Source organism: Hemiscyllium ocellatum, chromosome 46 (assembly GCF_020745735.1).
Source record: "Hemiscyllium ocellatum isolate sHemOce1 chromosome 46, sHemOce1.pat.X.cur, whole genome shotgun sequence".
Taxonomy (NCBI): domain Eukaryota; kingdom Metazoa; phylum Chordata; class Chondrichthyes; order Orectolobiformes; family Hemiscylliidae; genus Hemiscyllium; species Hemiscyllium ocellatum.
In genome coordinates this window covers 6,363,941-6,378,599 of record NC_083446.1, presented here as the reverse complement: position 1 = coordinate 6,378,599, position 14,659 = coordinate 6,363,941, and the positions used below count along the sequence as shown (strand labels likewise).

Here is a 14,659-nt window from a genome sequence, read left to right as displayed (position 1 = left end):
TCTGAAAACTAGAAATTGCTGAGGAAACCAGGGGAGCTGCTATTACATCCCTTTGTTTTTTTAACGAAAAAAACTGTTTGGGGGAAACTGAAGTTTGTTGGGATCGCTCCGAGAGAAGTGGAGGAGGAAACTTCTGGGCAGTCAGAGGGAACGGTGTCAGTGTGGGTGGCGTAGTGGAGAGAACTGCTTAGAACCTGACCTGGAAATCCAGTGCTAAATCCACCGGGCTCCAGGAAGAAGGACTGACAATATACAGCTGACCCCTGGAGTGCGTTTGCAAAATCCCAGCTTCAGTAAAGCAGCAAAAACCTTCAACTTGTTTTTTAAAAAAATTGTCCTGGCCCACTGCCAGATCACGTATAGGGGTCGGCTCTTTTTGCAAAAAAGTGCACACACATAAAGAAATTTTTTTTTGCAATTTGAAACCGTCTTTGGATTTTTTTTGTTTTTGTTCTGCAATGCATATTTTTTTTCTGTCTCTTTTGGAACAGAGTGTAATCCAAGACACACCCCCTTTCTTTCCAATGTAATATTTGGAGCCAGTCCCATAGTTCTAGTCAAACCAAGCATTCTGAGAGTGCAGTGTGTTGTTGGGGAGTTTTTGTGAAGACAGCAGCGAGAGAAGGAGAGAGAGAGAGAAACCGCCTCCTCCCTCTCTCTCCTGGACCCGGGGATGTTGATATGCGTTCCATGGATTCAAAGACTCTCGGTTTGTTGGTGGGTCTAGGACTGGCTTGTCTGGCGTGGGTCTCTGTCCGAGCTAACGACCAATGGCAAGAACGGTTCAAGGTGGTCTTCACACCGACCATCTGCCAGCGGACTTGCCTGAAGGGTCAGTGCCAAGACAGCTGCCAACTGGGTAACACTACCACCCTGATCAGTGAGAATGGACATGTTGCTGATACCCTGACGGGGTCTGGCTTCCGAGTGGGTAAGTGACAGCATTAACTGACATCTCCCTCTCTCTCTCTCTCTCCTGCCCCTGTCTCTCCCACCCCACTGCTGCCTTCCAAGATTTTCCCTGATATCTCCCCAGTCCAGGAGCAGAGTTGCCCGAAGATAGACAGTAGGGATGGGAAGACTGGAGAGGATTAGCAGGAATGACAGTTTCACAGCGAATCACTACCCCCTATCCCGTCCACCTCCTTGCGGTTACTGTTTTCTTGCTGAAGTTAAATGGGGGTCCTCCCTCACTTCTCGGACCTTCCGAGTGCCTCAGAAGCGCGCATCTCTGCTCTTGCGTGTGTAAGAGATGGCTTGTTTGGATAGAGTCAAGCTCCAGTGTTTGTTTCCGTGATTGCTACTGGACAGAACCATTTGTATGTGTACCAAGACTTTTTTAAAAATGAAAAAAGTGTATTTTTGAAATTAAAAAAAATATACCAGTACAGTGCGGATATTCAGCCCATCAAGTCTGCACTGACCCTCTGAAGAGCAACCCACCCTGACCCACATTATCCCTGTAACCCCACAATTCCCCATGACTAAGCCACCTAACCTGCTCATCCCTGGACACTATGGGACAATATAGCACGGCCAATCCACTCTAATCTGCACATCCCTGGATACTGTGGGACAATTTAGCATGGCCAATCTACCCTAACCTGCACATCCCTGGACACTATGGGACAATTTAGCACGGCCAATCCACCCTAACCTGCACATCCCTGGGCACTGTGGGACAATTTGGCATGGTCAATCCACCCTAACCTGCACATCCCCGGACACTATGGGACAATTTAGCACGGCCAATCCACCCTAACCTGCACATCCCTGGGCACTGTAGGACAATTTAGCATGGTCAATCCACCCTAACCTGCACATCCCTGGGCGCTACACGGCAATTTAACATGGCCAATCCACCCTAACCTGTGTGTTTTTGTATTATGGGAGGAAACCCCACACAGACACAGGGAGAATGTGCAAACTCCACACAGACAGTCGCTCGAGGCTGGAATTGAGCCTGAGTCCCTGGCGCTGTGAGGCAGCAGTGCTAACCCACTGAGTTACCATGCCGGCCTTATTTTTGTCCAGCCCGTAGGCGAGAGGGACCATTGTTCCATCCCTTGGCAGTTCAGTTTTTGAGGCAATTTGACTGGACTGCAAGAGGCCATTCAGCCGCATCCCCTACTCCTTATGTCTACTCTACTCTGCCCCTGCCCCCTCAGTTTATTTCTGCTTTGGTTTGTTGATGATCTCATGTGCCCCTGGCCTCTATAGATACTTCCAAATGAAGCCTTTGGATGCCAGGAGTGGGCACAGTTTGGGTGACACAGTTGGGTGTTGCGGAGATCACCAAGCAAGGATTCCATGCTCTGTATCGCAATCTAAAACACTCCTCCCCCCCCCACCCCACCAAGAGTGAGGAGAAAGATCTAGTTTGGCTGTGATGCATGTTGTGGTGGAATAGTCTGATCATCTCAGGACTTCACACTTGGTAGTACAATGGATTGGGGGAGTGGTGAGGAGTGCTTTTCACCGTTATCTGTTTGTCCTGATGGAAATTAAGGCAGCTCCAAAACTGTCAAACCTTGCTTACCCCTCTCCCCCACCCTCCACCTTGAGGCTTGACCATTGCCACGAGTCCTCTATGACAAATGGGAGACCGATTAAAGACTCAACCACTGCTGGCTCAGAGACCAGTGGAGGATCAGATCAGCTACAATCGTATTGAATGGTGGAGCGGATTCGATGGGCTGAATGGCCTGCATCTGCCCCTGCGCCTTGTGGAAATCTCAACTCATGACTCCACTCAGGGTCCCCAACCCTCTGCTTTGGGGAAGTCCTGACTTTAAGAACTCTGCAACTCTCTACGCAGCAGGAGAAAGTTTAATCTCTTCACACTCTCACTGTCACAGCTGTGGACTTGTAGTATGCCCTGTCTGTTGCCGTGTCAGTGATAGTGACTGGAGCTCTCCTGTACTTAAACTGCTCTGTGAAAGGATTTGGATTTTGAAAAGTGTTCTGGAGGCTGGAAAATCATTGCCAGTTTCCGATGCCGATACAATTTCAGCTCACGGAAAACACAAATCAGAATGTACCTGAGGGGAATGCAGCAGTGACACCAATTTCCTTAACTCCAGACTTCATAGCCATGTCCTTTTCTGATATCATCCGAGGACGTGCCTGAACAGGTCGTGGGAAAAGGGTGGGGTTTTGTGCAGCTTTTCCTTTTTGCCTGTGTCAATGAATCAGATTGCTGTTAGCAGCTCGGGCGTGCTGTGATCTTTGAAACTCATACCTAGGCTAATGCTCCCAGTGTCTTGTGCGTGTGGGCAGCACCATTCACCTCTTGCCCCCCACTCCCCAGATAAAATGCCAGTTTCCGGTCCATGTCTAACCTGGATGTTGAAGGTTGTTGGCACTGGGGAGAGTTGGCTTAGTGGCATTATCGCCGCACTGTTAACCCAGAGATTCGTTTAGTGTCCTGGGGTTAGAGTTCAAGTCCAAATTTTGATACAGTCCTGGAATGAAGAGTCTAATGATGTTGACAGTTGGTCAAAAACTCTGGTATGCGGATGTTCTTTATAGAGCAAGGAAACAGACCTTCGGTCCAACCAGTCCATGCCAAAAGTAATCCCAAACTAAACTAGTCCCACCTGCCTGCTCCTGGCCCAAATCCCGCCAAACCTTTTTTATTCATGTACTGATCCAAGTGTCTTTTAAATGTTGTGACTTTACCCGCGTCCGTCACTTCCTCAGGAAGTTCATTCCACACACGAACCACCCTCCGTGTAGAAATTTTGCCCTTCCCTGCCATCCTTGATCCTGTCTGGACTACATGTGACTCCAGACTCCACAGCAATGCGGTTGACTCTTAACCGCCCTGTGGGATGGCTAATCTAGTGATGTCCTCATACTGTGAAGGTGCACACTTACGATTGGAAGCTGATGGGCAGCTACTTTGGCTGGTCAGTTAATTCAGTCAGGCCCACATCATGAGTCCAAAGTCTGTGCTGGCTGGGGTCAATGTGACCTCCCTATTTTCGTGTCCATTCGCTCTCCCCCCAACCTTGAGGATTAGACTTTCACTAAGAGTGGAGGAGCACTCCCCCCATGTCCTCGGCCAAGGGTGATCAAAGAATCACAGAATTCATAGATGAATGAAATTCATAGAATCCCTACAGTGTGGAAACAGGCCCATCGGCTCAACAGGTCCACACTGACCCAGCGAAGAGTAACCCACCCAGACCCATTCCCCTACCCTACTACTCCACACTTACCCCTGGCTAATGCACCTAACCTACACATCCCTGAACGCTATGGGACAATTTCCCACGGCCAATCCACCCTAACCTGCACATCTTTGGATTGTTGGAGGAAATCAGCACATCCAGAGGAAACCCACGCAGACACAGGGAGAATGTGCAAACGCCACACAGACAGTTGCCCGAGGGTGGGATCGAACTTGGGTCCCTGGCGTTGTGCCACCTTTGTTATAGTGCCATTCAGTGCATCATGCCTGCACTGGTTCAATCCTCTAGTGCCAATCTCTCGTCTTTTCCTCATATCCCTACCCACCAGTTATATGTAAATAATCATCCAATGCCCCCTTGAATGCCTCAATTGAACTTACCTCCAAGTAATTCATTCCAGACCCAGACTACTTGCCCAGCGAAAAAGTTCTTTTTTTGTCACTTTTCATTTGCACATCAGTTTAAAAATCTGATTCTTTTCCCCCTTCTTTCATCATGGATTGTGGCATACTCCTGATGCTGGGATACCTGCTTAGCGTACCCTGTTGTTACATTCATTCATGGGATGAGTGCATCGTTGGGGAGGCCAGCGTTTATTGCCCATCCCTAATTGCTCAGGGTCAACCACATTGCTGTAGGTCTGGAGTCACATGAAGGTCAGATCTGGTAAGGATAGTAGATTCCTTCCCTGAAGGACATTAGTAAACCAGATGGGCTTTTCCAACTATTGACTCATGGTCATCATTAGACTCTTAATTCTAGATTTTTCTTGAATTCAAATTCCACTATCTGCCATGATGGGATTCAAACGCAGTTCCCTAGAACATTACGTGGGTTTCTGGATTAACAGTCCAGTGATAATACCACTAGGCCATCTCCTTACATTTGTATTCGAGTGTGAGAAACTTCGGTATAATCGTCGTGTCACAAGTACATAATATAAGTAAGTACATAAAGTAAATCAGTACATAAGACAGTGAGAAGGGAGAGATGTACTTCGGGCAGCACAATGGCTCAATTGTTAGCACTGCTGCTCACGGCGTCAGGGACCAGGGTTCAATTCCAGACTCAGACGATTGTCTGTGTGAAGTTTGTACGTTCTCCCTGTGACTGTGTGGGTTTCCTCCCACAGTCCAAAGATGGGCAAATTAGGTCAGGTTGGCTGTGCTAAATTGTCCTCGGATGTGTAGGCTAATGGATTAGCCATGGGAAATACAGGGTGATGGGATACGCGGGTGGCTCTGAGTGTGATGCTCTTTGGAGGGTTGAGATGGGTTGGATGGCCTGCTTCCACACTGGACTCTATGATTTGCCCCTGGAGCGCTCATACGTACCCCACAGCCAATGAGGTACTTATCGAAATAACATTGCTGTCAGAATGTAGGATGCACAGCAAGATCCAACAAAATGGCAACCGGGTGATTTGTTTTAGTTCAGTGGGTGTTACTTGAGGGCTAAACATTGGCTCATGGTAGACTAGTGGTGAGATGTGGGTGAAGGTGGGGCCTGCTGCAGGAATTTGTGGTCTTTTAAGGACACCGCCCTCCCTCCCACTCAGGAACATGTGAAAGATCTCATTGCTAAAGGCCGTGCAGAATTCTTCTCCACCCACACTGAGATGTACAGCATGGAAACAGACCCTTCAGATCCAACTCGTCCATGCCAACCAGATATCCGAAATTAATCCAGTCTCATTGACCAGCATTTGACCCATATCCCTGTAAACCCTTCCTATTGAAATATCCAACCAGATGCCTTGTAAATGTTGCAATTGTGCCCGTCTCCACCACTTTCACTGGTAGCACATTCCATATAGGCACCACTCTCTGCATGGAAAAGTTGCCCCTTAGGTCCCTTTTAAATCTTTCCCCTCTCACCTGAAACTTATGCTCTCTAGTTTTGTATTCCCCTGCCCTGGGGAAGAAACCTTGGCTATTTACCCTATCCTTGCCCCCTCATCATTTTATAAAGGTGACCTCAGCTTCTGATGCTCCAGGGAAAATAGCCCCAGCCTATGCAGCCTCTCCCTGTAGTCAAATCCTCCAACTCTAGTAACGTCTTTGTAAATCTTTTCTGAAGCCTTTGAATACTAACAACATCTTTGACGATAGCAGGGAGAACAGAATTGAATGCAGTATTCCAAAAGTGGCCTAACCAATGTCTGTACAGCCGCAATATGATCTCCTAATCCCTATACTCAATGCACTGACCAATAAAGGCATGTATACCAAATGCCTCCTTCACCATTGTATCTACCTGCAATTCCACTTCTCATGAACTCTGAAGTGGACACCAAGGTATCTTTATTTGCCAGTCCTCTGGCAAAGCAACTAGGTTGTACCAGCCTCCACCACTTCCTCTGGCAGTTCATTCCACAAACACACCACCCTCTGCATGAACCCGTTGCCCCTCAGGTCACTTTGCTGGGCTTGGATTGTGCCCCGTTCCTCTGGGTCTGAGATTTGAACCCACGCTGCTCTGCCTGGCGAGAGGCCCAGTCTCCAGCCCTGCGGTTTCATATGTCCAGTGTTGGCCCAGACGTCCGACTTACCCTGGGTTGCGAGGGAATTTCTAAAATATTAACCAAACACCAAAAGGTATGTTTGGTAAAATAGAACTCAACTTGTCCCACAGTCCTTTGACGTGGCGCTGTTTCGTATCAGAGAACGGGAGAATTTTACAGCACAGTGGACCTTTTAGTTCACTTCATCCTACACTAACTCCTAGAAAGAGCTAGCCACATGTTCCTATCTCCTTGCTCATTCCACATACCCTTTGAAATGTTTGCTTTTCAAATATTTATCCACTTCCAATGTAAGACCTCTTATGAGTTTTGCTGCATCCGCAGTTTATGGTCAAGCAACCCATGTCCCGACGCATATTTTACCTAAAGAAAACAACATTCTCCCAAGCTTTCTCTCTGCCTTATTGGTGACCATAAAGCCTGCTGCCAAGTGGTTCCACTTGCTTTTTCCCAACTTATCTCTATTGACTCGACTCAAAATTGTGAACACTTTCTAATATTCTCCTCCCTAACCTACATTCTTCAGCTTCAGTTTCTTTATACTTTTAATAAAACAGTTAATGAACGCATCACATCCCTGAATCGATCCGACTAAATCACGTCTGCTTTTTCTGTGCTGTCTTCAAATCCTTGTAAAAGTAGGATAACCAGCAAGACAAGCAATCATTATACATCTTACTCTGTGCCTAACCTCCCCTCCCATCCTGGTATCCTGGGAGTGTGCAATGGGGACATTGTAAAGGGAGCTTTACTCTGTATTTAACTCTGTGCTGTCCCTGTCCTGAGAGTGTTTGATGGGGATAGTGTAGAGAGAGCTTTACTGTGCATCTAACGCCATGTTGTCTCTCTCCTGGGGATGCGTGATGGGGATAGTGTAGAGACAGGTTTACTCTGTATCAAATCCATTGCTGTCCCTGTCCTGGGAATGTTTGTTGGGGGCAGTGTTGAGGGAGTTTTACTCAGTATCCAGTACTGTGCTGTAACTTGCCTGCAAATGTTTGAAATTGACAGTGTAGAGGGAGCTTTACTCTGTATCTCACCCCGTGCTGTCCCTGTCCTGGGAGTGTTTAATGGGGACAGTGTAGAGAGAACTTTACTCTGTATCTAACCCCGTGCTGTCCCTGTCCCAGGGAGTGTTTAATGGGGACAGTGTAGAGAGAACTTTACTCTGTATCTAACCTGGTGCTGTCCCTGTCCCAGGGAGTGTTTAATGGGGACAGTGTAGAGAGAACTTTACTCTGTATCTAACCCCGTGCTGTCCCTGTCCCAGGGAGTGTTTAATGGGGACACAGTAGAGGGAACTTTACTCTGTATCTAACCCCATGCTGTCCCTGTCCCAGGGAATGTTTGATGGGGGACAGTGTAGAGAGAGCTTTACTCTGTATCTAACCTGATTGTTTGATACGGTCTGAAATGGAAAATGTTAAGTTCCCAACTCTGACAGTCTTTCCCCAGATTAGCAGGCAGTGTTCAACAGGGGGGTTGTGTAAATTGAAAATAAAATTGACGTCATGTAATTATGATTTTAAATCATGATTCCTTGGATCATTTCGCTTCAAATAGAATTATACGCAGCACTGGGTGGCTGTGGAACCTTGCTATGCTGTGCCTTGGCTCCTGGGGGTCAGTTGTATTTGCAGAATAATTAGCTGTATTAGTGTGGCACGGAGCACTTGACAGGAATGTGGGTACAGACCAACAGGCAGACGGAGGGAAAGAGGTCTGGTAATCTCTGCTTTCAACAACATAGTAGCTGTAATTCAAAAAGCAAAGGAGGAAAAAAAGAGCTTGTACAAATAAACATTTTAAAGTGCTCCTGAGAATGAATCACAGTTCAAAGGCTTTTGACTATAATTATGTAGGCATTGTGGCTGTCATTTGTTGTCGTTGCCTCCAGAGGCTAGAGAATGACCAGTCCGTCTATTTCTGGCTGCGATGTTTGAGTGACAAGTGGGGGTGGTGTGGCGGCTCAGTGGTTAGCATTGCTGCCTCACAGCGCCAGGGATTCAGGTTTGATCCCACCCTCAGGCGACTGTGTGGAGTTTACATGTTTCCCCGCACGTGTGTGCGTTCCCTCCAAGTGCTCCACAGTCCAACAATGTGCAGGTTAGGCTGGATTGGCCATGCTCAATTGCCCCATAGTATCCAGGGATGTGAAGGCTCAGCAGATTAGCCATGGGAAATGTAGGGTAGGGGGAAGGTCTGGGCTGGCTGGATGGTTGGTGTGAACTTCATGGGCTGAATGGCCTGCCCCACGCTGCAGGAATTCCATGATTCTAAATGAAGTGATGGCCAGAAATGTTTGCTTTGTTATTTCTAATGCCCTCAAAAACAGGGGAGCCTCTGACAGTCTGCTGCACCTGCAGTATTACATCCATTTAGATTGAGGGTGGTTGGATCTGGGGCTCAGCTGAAAGTCTTGTCATGAACTTAATTTGAGGAAGTGAGGTCTTTCTCTTGTACATGTTTGACCAAGTCAGTTGAGAGAGAGAGAGAAAGACAAACAGATGTTTGCTCACAGCACTCCCTATTGGCAATGTCTGCAACCACGTTGTTACAGACAATAGTTTACATATGGCATCTCCACTGTAAATATGTGTCTAAAATTCAGGGGTGTTAGCCAGGAAATTGTGTGTGTACACAAAATTTTTAATAATATATGAACTTTTTCTCACAAATCGGACCTCATCAGTAGCACCTAAATATATCATTGTGGGTGGCACAGTGGCACAGTGGTTAGCACTGCTGCCTCACAGCGCCAGAGATCCGGGTTCAATTCCTGCCTCAGGTGACTGACTGTGTGGAGTTTGCACATTCTCCTTGTGTCTGCGTGGGTTTCCTCTGCGTGCTCTGGTTTCCTCCCACAGTCCAAAGATGTTCACGTCAGGTGAATGGGCCATGCTAAATTGCCCCTAGTGCTAGGTAAAGGGGTAAATGTAGGGGTATGGGTGGGTTGCGCTTCAGTGGGTCGGTGTGGACTTGTTGGGCCGAAGGGCCTGTTTCCACACTGTAAGTAATCTAATCTTATTTAGTGTATGGCATCTTTGCCTCGGATCAAACAACCCTTATGGAGTGGAAGCAGGCCGGTCAGCCCATCAAGTCTACACCGACCCTCCAACAAGCATCCCACCCAGACACACCAACCCTACCCCCACATTTCTCATGACTAATCCACCTAGCTTGTACATCCCAAGAGACAATCGGACATGGCGAATCCACTCTAATCTGCAAATCTTTGCAATGTGGGAGGAAGCCAGAGCACCCGGAGGTAACCTCACGCAGACACGGGGAGAATGTGCGAACTCCACACAGACAGAAATTGAATCCAGTCCCTGACAGTGTGAAACAGCAGTGCTAACCACTGAGTCACCCATCGCCTCAAGCTTTTACATGTGCAGTTTATCTTCTGAACAATATGCTTCAATTTTCTACCAATATTTTGTATTCCTGCATCCCAGTTTCCAACCCATCCCTCTTGAATGTACTCACTCATTCAGGGTGCTTTTCCTCTCCTTCTCCTGCCCCATTCAAAACAGGGATTCACCCAAGTGTAAGCCTGGACTGTGAATTTCAACAGTCCAATCTACTGAGGGAGGTATACTGTAGAAACTGATCAGTGCCCCTCATTTCCCAACAGGTCTCATTGTGTATTGAATGCTGAATGCCGGCTGACTCTCCTTCTCTGTCCACAGTTTACAGGGTCTGTTGTTTTGAGTCCAACTCCAGACAACGAAAGTTCATAGTCTTAAACTTACTCTCACGTGCCAATGCAGTGCCCTTCAGAGGTTCAGCATAAGCCCTCAACCTCCTACGCTCCAGTGAAAGAAGTCCCAGCCTATCCAGCCTTTCTTTATAACTCAAACCCTCCATACCTGGCAACATCCTGGGCTGGCACGGTGGCTCAGTGGTTAGTACTGCTGCCTCCCAGCACCAGGGTCCCAGGTTCAACTCCAGCCTCAGGGTGACTGTCTGTGTGGAGTTTGCACATTCTCCCTGTGTCTGTGTGGGTTTCCTCCCACAGACCAAAGATGTGCAGGTTAGGGTGGATTGGCCTTGCTAAATTGCCCCGTAGTGTTAATCAGAGGGAAATGGGTCTGGGTGGGTTACTCTTTGGAGGGTTGGTGTAGACTGTTTGGGCCGAAGGGCCTGTTTCCACACTGTAGGGAAACTAATCTAATCAAGTACTCTTCTGAACCCTCTCTATCTTAACAATATTCTTCCTGTAACTGGGTGACCAGAAGAGGAATCACCGACATCCTGTACAGCCTCAAGTTATTCCCTTCCTAAATGCCTGTCCACCTCTCCCATCTCCTTTTAAGATAGCACTTACATCAACTCTGCTTCTTTGACTGGGTCTTGTTTTCATTCCTGTTCATGTTCCTTTGTGGTGCGCTGCCTGTTGGTCACTTATTCAGTGAATTTTGGCCGAGGCTGAAATATTGGTGAGAGTGGCCTACAAAGCAGTCACCAGTCTTTATCAGAAACAACACTTTAGGATTTTCAACATCTCCCAAAGAAGGTGGTCGGGACCCTAGATTTCATGGAATTGTACTCCTCTGGTAGTGTTGGTACTGTCAGCGTAGACTATATGCCCAGTCAAGAGGATGATGGAATTCACGCTGGGCTTACACATTGGAGAGAAACTGCTCGGGTGAGCTACAAGAAGTGGACATTTTCTGTTGGATCTGTCTCCCAGTAAGAATCAGGGACTCAAACCTGGAGAAAGCTGTAAGATTTCGTGCAGTCTGTTCAAATCTGGTCTCCTTATTTACGTGAGTACGTTGGAGATGGTTCAGAGGAGGTTTATTCGATTGATACCTGGGAATGAGTGGATGCCTGATGAGGAAAAGATTGGACAAACTGGGCTTGTTTAGGGTCAGAATTAGGATTAGGGTTATTGCAGTGGAATGAAGGGTGATTTGATTGCAGCTCAAAATGTAATGGTCTTGACAAGGAGAATGCAGAAAGGGTGTTTCCTCTTAGGTAGAAGATTCTTATATAGAGTCCCTACAGTGCAGAAAGAGGCTATTCAGCCCATTGAGTCCACACTGACCCAGTTCCGCCAAACTATTCCAAAATCTTGCATTTCCACTGACTAATCCATCTAGCTTACACATCCCCAGACCCTGTACGTCATTTAGCATGGCCAATCTGCACAACTTTGGACTGTGGGAGGAAAACCACACAGAAGCAGGGAGAATATGCAAATACCACACCCGAGGGTGGAATTGAACCCGGTCCCTGGCACTGTGAGGCAGTGGTGCTAACCACCGTGCCAACAATGCCAGTGAGTTCAGCAGGAAGGGGTATAGTTTTAAAATTAGGGATCACTCTTTTTTTGGACAGAATAAGGGAGTTTCTTTTCTCTGAAGGTTGAGTGACTTCGAGACTCGCAGTGGAGACAGGGCCTTTGACTGAATATAAAGATGGAGGTAGATAAATTCTTATTAGGCAGGAGGTTCAAAGGTTCTTGAGGATAGATAGGAATATGGAATTCAAGACACCAGCGGATTGACCATGGTCCTACCGAAGGGGAGAGCAGGCTGCAGCTGCTGAAATGATCTACTTCAGCTCCTAATGTGTAAGTTCAAAGAGTGGGAGAGGAACCTTGAAATTTGACTCAGCAAGGGTTTAATAGTTGGCCATTAGTCCACAGTAATGAAATGTGACTGAACAAAACCTGTTGATTATGGCAAAGTTGCTTCAAGGCTTTGGGACTTTCTTAAAGTCTCAGAATATAACATTTCAGTCTCATTGTCCCACGTCAGGTAAACGAGGTAATTACGCTGTTTTGTTGTGCGTGCGTGTTCCATTTCTCGCTCTGGGTTCCCTGCCTTTGTCATGTATCATTCCACAGCCTGCTCCCACGCTACTGCCAGAGAGTGGGCAGCCTGTTAATCCGGTAATCTGTTTTCTTTCCCTGAGTGATGTGTTTGGGAATTTCTCAAATAAGCAGCAAATGTCTGGGTTTTCTTTTTGTAAGAAAACAAGTTATTTAAGTTTCTCCACTGTTTATGTGGAGAGGTCTTCAAAGGGAAAGTGAACATCAGATTATGTGTGCCCTAATTCCTTGTGATAGAGGGGGTGCAGGTTCATAGTTTCCTGAAGGTGGAGTCACAGTAGTAAAGATGGCATTTGGTACACTTGCCTTTATTGTTAAAAATCGCACAACAGGTTTATTTGGAAGTATTAGCTTTCGGAGCACTGCACCTAGGTATTGTGTGATTTTTAACTTTGTCCACCTCAGTCCAACATCGGCACCTCCACATCTTGCCTTTATTGGTCGGTGCATTGAGAATAGGAGTTGGGATGTCATTTTGTGGTTGTACAGGACATTGGTCAGGCCACTTTTGGAAAGCTGCATTAAATTTCATAGGAATTATGTTGTTAAACTTGAAAGGATGCAGGAAAGATTTATTATTATGATTCCCCAGTGTGGGGACAGGCCCTTCGGCCCAACCAGTCCACACCAACTCTCCAAAGAGTAACCCACCCAGACCTATTCCCTCTGACTAAAGCACCTAACACGATGGATAATTCACCTGACCTGCACATCTTTGGACTGTGGGAGGAAACCCACACAGACACGTGGAGAACATGCAAACTCCACACAGACAGTCACCCGAGGCTGGAATTGAACCTGGCACCCTGGTGCTGTGAGGCAGCAGTGCTAGCCACTAGGCCTCCGTGCCACCCCATTTGTGAGGATGTTGTCAGGGTTGGAGGGTTTGAGCTATCGGGAGAGGCTGAATAGGCTGGGCTATTTTCCCTGGAATGTCAGAAACTAAAGGATGACGTTAGAGGTTTGTAAAATCATGTGGGGCATGGATAGGGTGAATAGTCAAGATTTTTTCCCTGGGAATCCAAAAGTGGAGGTTTAAGATGGGAGGGGAATGATATAAAAGCAACCTATGGGGCAACATTTTCATGCAGAGGCTGGTGCATATATAAAATGAGCTGCCGGTGAAGTCTTGTACAATTACAGAATTTAAAAGGCATCTGGATGGCACTTGAACAAAAAGGGTTTAGAGGGATATGGGCCAAGTGCTGGCAAGTGGGACTAGATTACTTTAGGATATCTGGTTGGCATAGACAAGTTGTACCGAAGGGTTTGTTTTCATGGTGTACATTTCTATGACTCTGTGTAATGGTTAGGTGATGCTAATAAGGTTCCAGAATTCTGTAACCAAAGCAGAAATTGCTGGAAAAGCTCAGCAGGTCTGGTCGTGTTCAAGGAACGAAATCAGAGTTCACCTTTCGGGGCGGGTGACTCCTTCCTCAGAACAGTTCTGAGGAAGGGGTCGCCAGACCCGAACCGTGAACTCTGCTATCTCTTCACAGTTGCTGACACGCCAGCTGAGCTTTTCCAGCAACTTCTGATTAACAGCATTTGCAGTTCTTTCATTCCTTCCGTCTGGAATTCTGTAAATTGTGAGGAATTCCAGTGTTTTGAAGTCACTGGCGAGGAATGAGTTAACAGCTCAGGAGACAGTGCAGTGGGTCATGACTGCAGGGGTCTGCAGATGTGATGAGGAATGGACACAGCAGTGTACATTGTGACGGCCAAATCGCTCACTGTTTCCCAATGAGTAATGAGATTTGATTTAACAAGCTGTAAAAAGTGTACGTCCGGATCATACTGTGAAAGTGGATTCACGTTTTAATAAGTCCCAGTCATCAGGTTATTTAAACTGTGGGCTGAACACTAGGCAAGTGATCTGTGAGCACGACCCCACTGTTCAAGAATATCTGCTAGTAACCTGAAGAAGCTGAAAAGAGACAACAGTATTCGTTAAAGTTGTTGGGCTACTGGGTGACTGAGATGGAATTAAGAAGGCACATCTTGAACAAAGCTGCGTTGTCTGTTCATCTTTCGATGTAAGCTGCTCAGTTGAATCAGGGAAGAGAACAGACAGTGAAACTGCTGAAGAACTGCATA

General features: G+C 46.9%; 1 protein-coding gene across 3 annotated transcripts in view; it reads left to right on the top strand.

The window, feature by feature from the left end:
- Nucleotides 1-514: 514 nt before the first annotated feature.
- The window catches only part of ltbp3 (latent transforming growth factor beta binding protein 3), a 189,039-nt gene continuing 174,894 nt past the window's right edge, over nucleotides 515-14,659 (top strand). For 2 of the 3 annotated variants that reach the window (XM_060855602.1, XM_060855601.1), the window contains exon 1: nucleotides 515-931. In XM_060855602.1, coding sequence (XP_060711585.1) covers nucleotides 682-931 — 250 coding nt within the window. In that variant the 5' untranslated portion in view covers nucleotides 515-681. The remainder of the gene's footprint in view (nucleotides 932-14,659) is intronic. The other variant, XM_060855603.1, reaches the window with a different exon arrangement.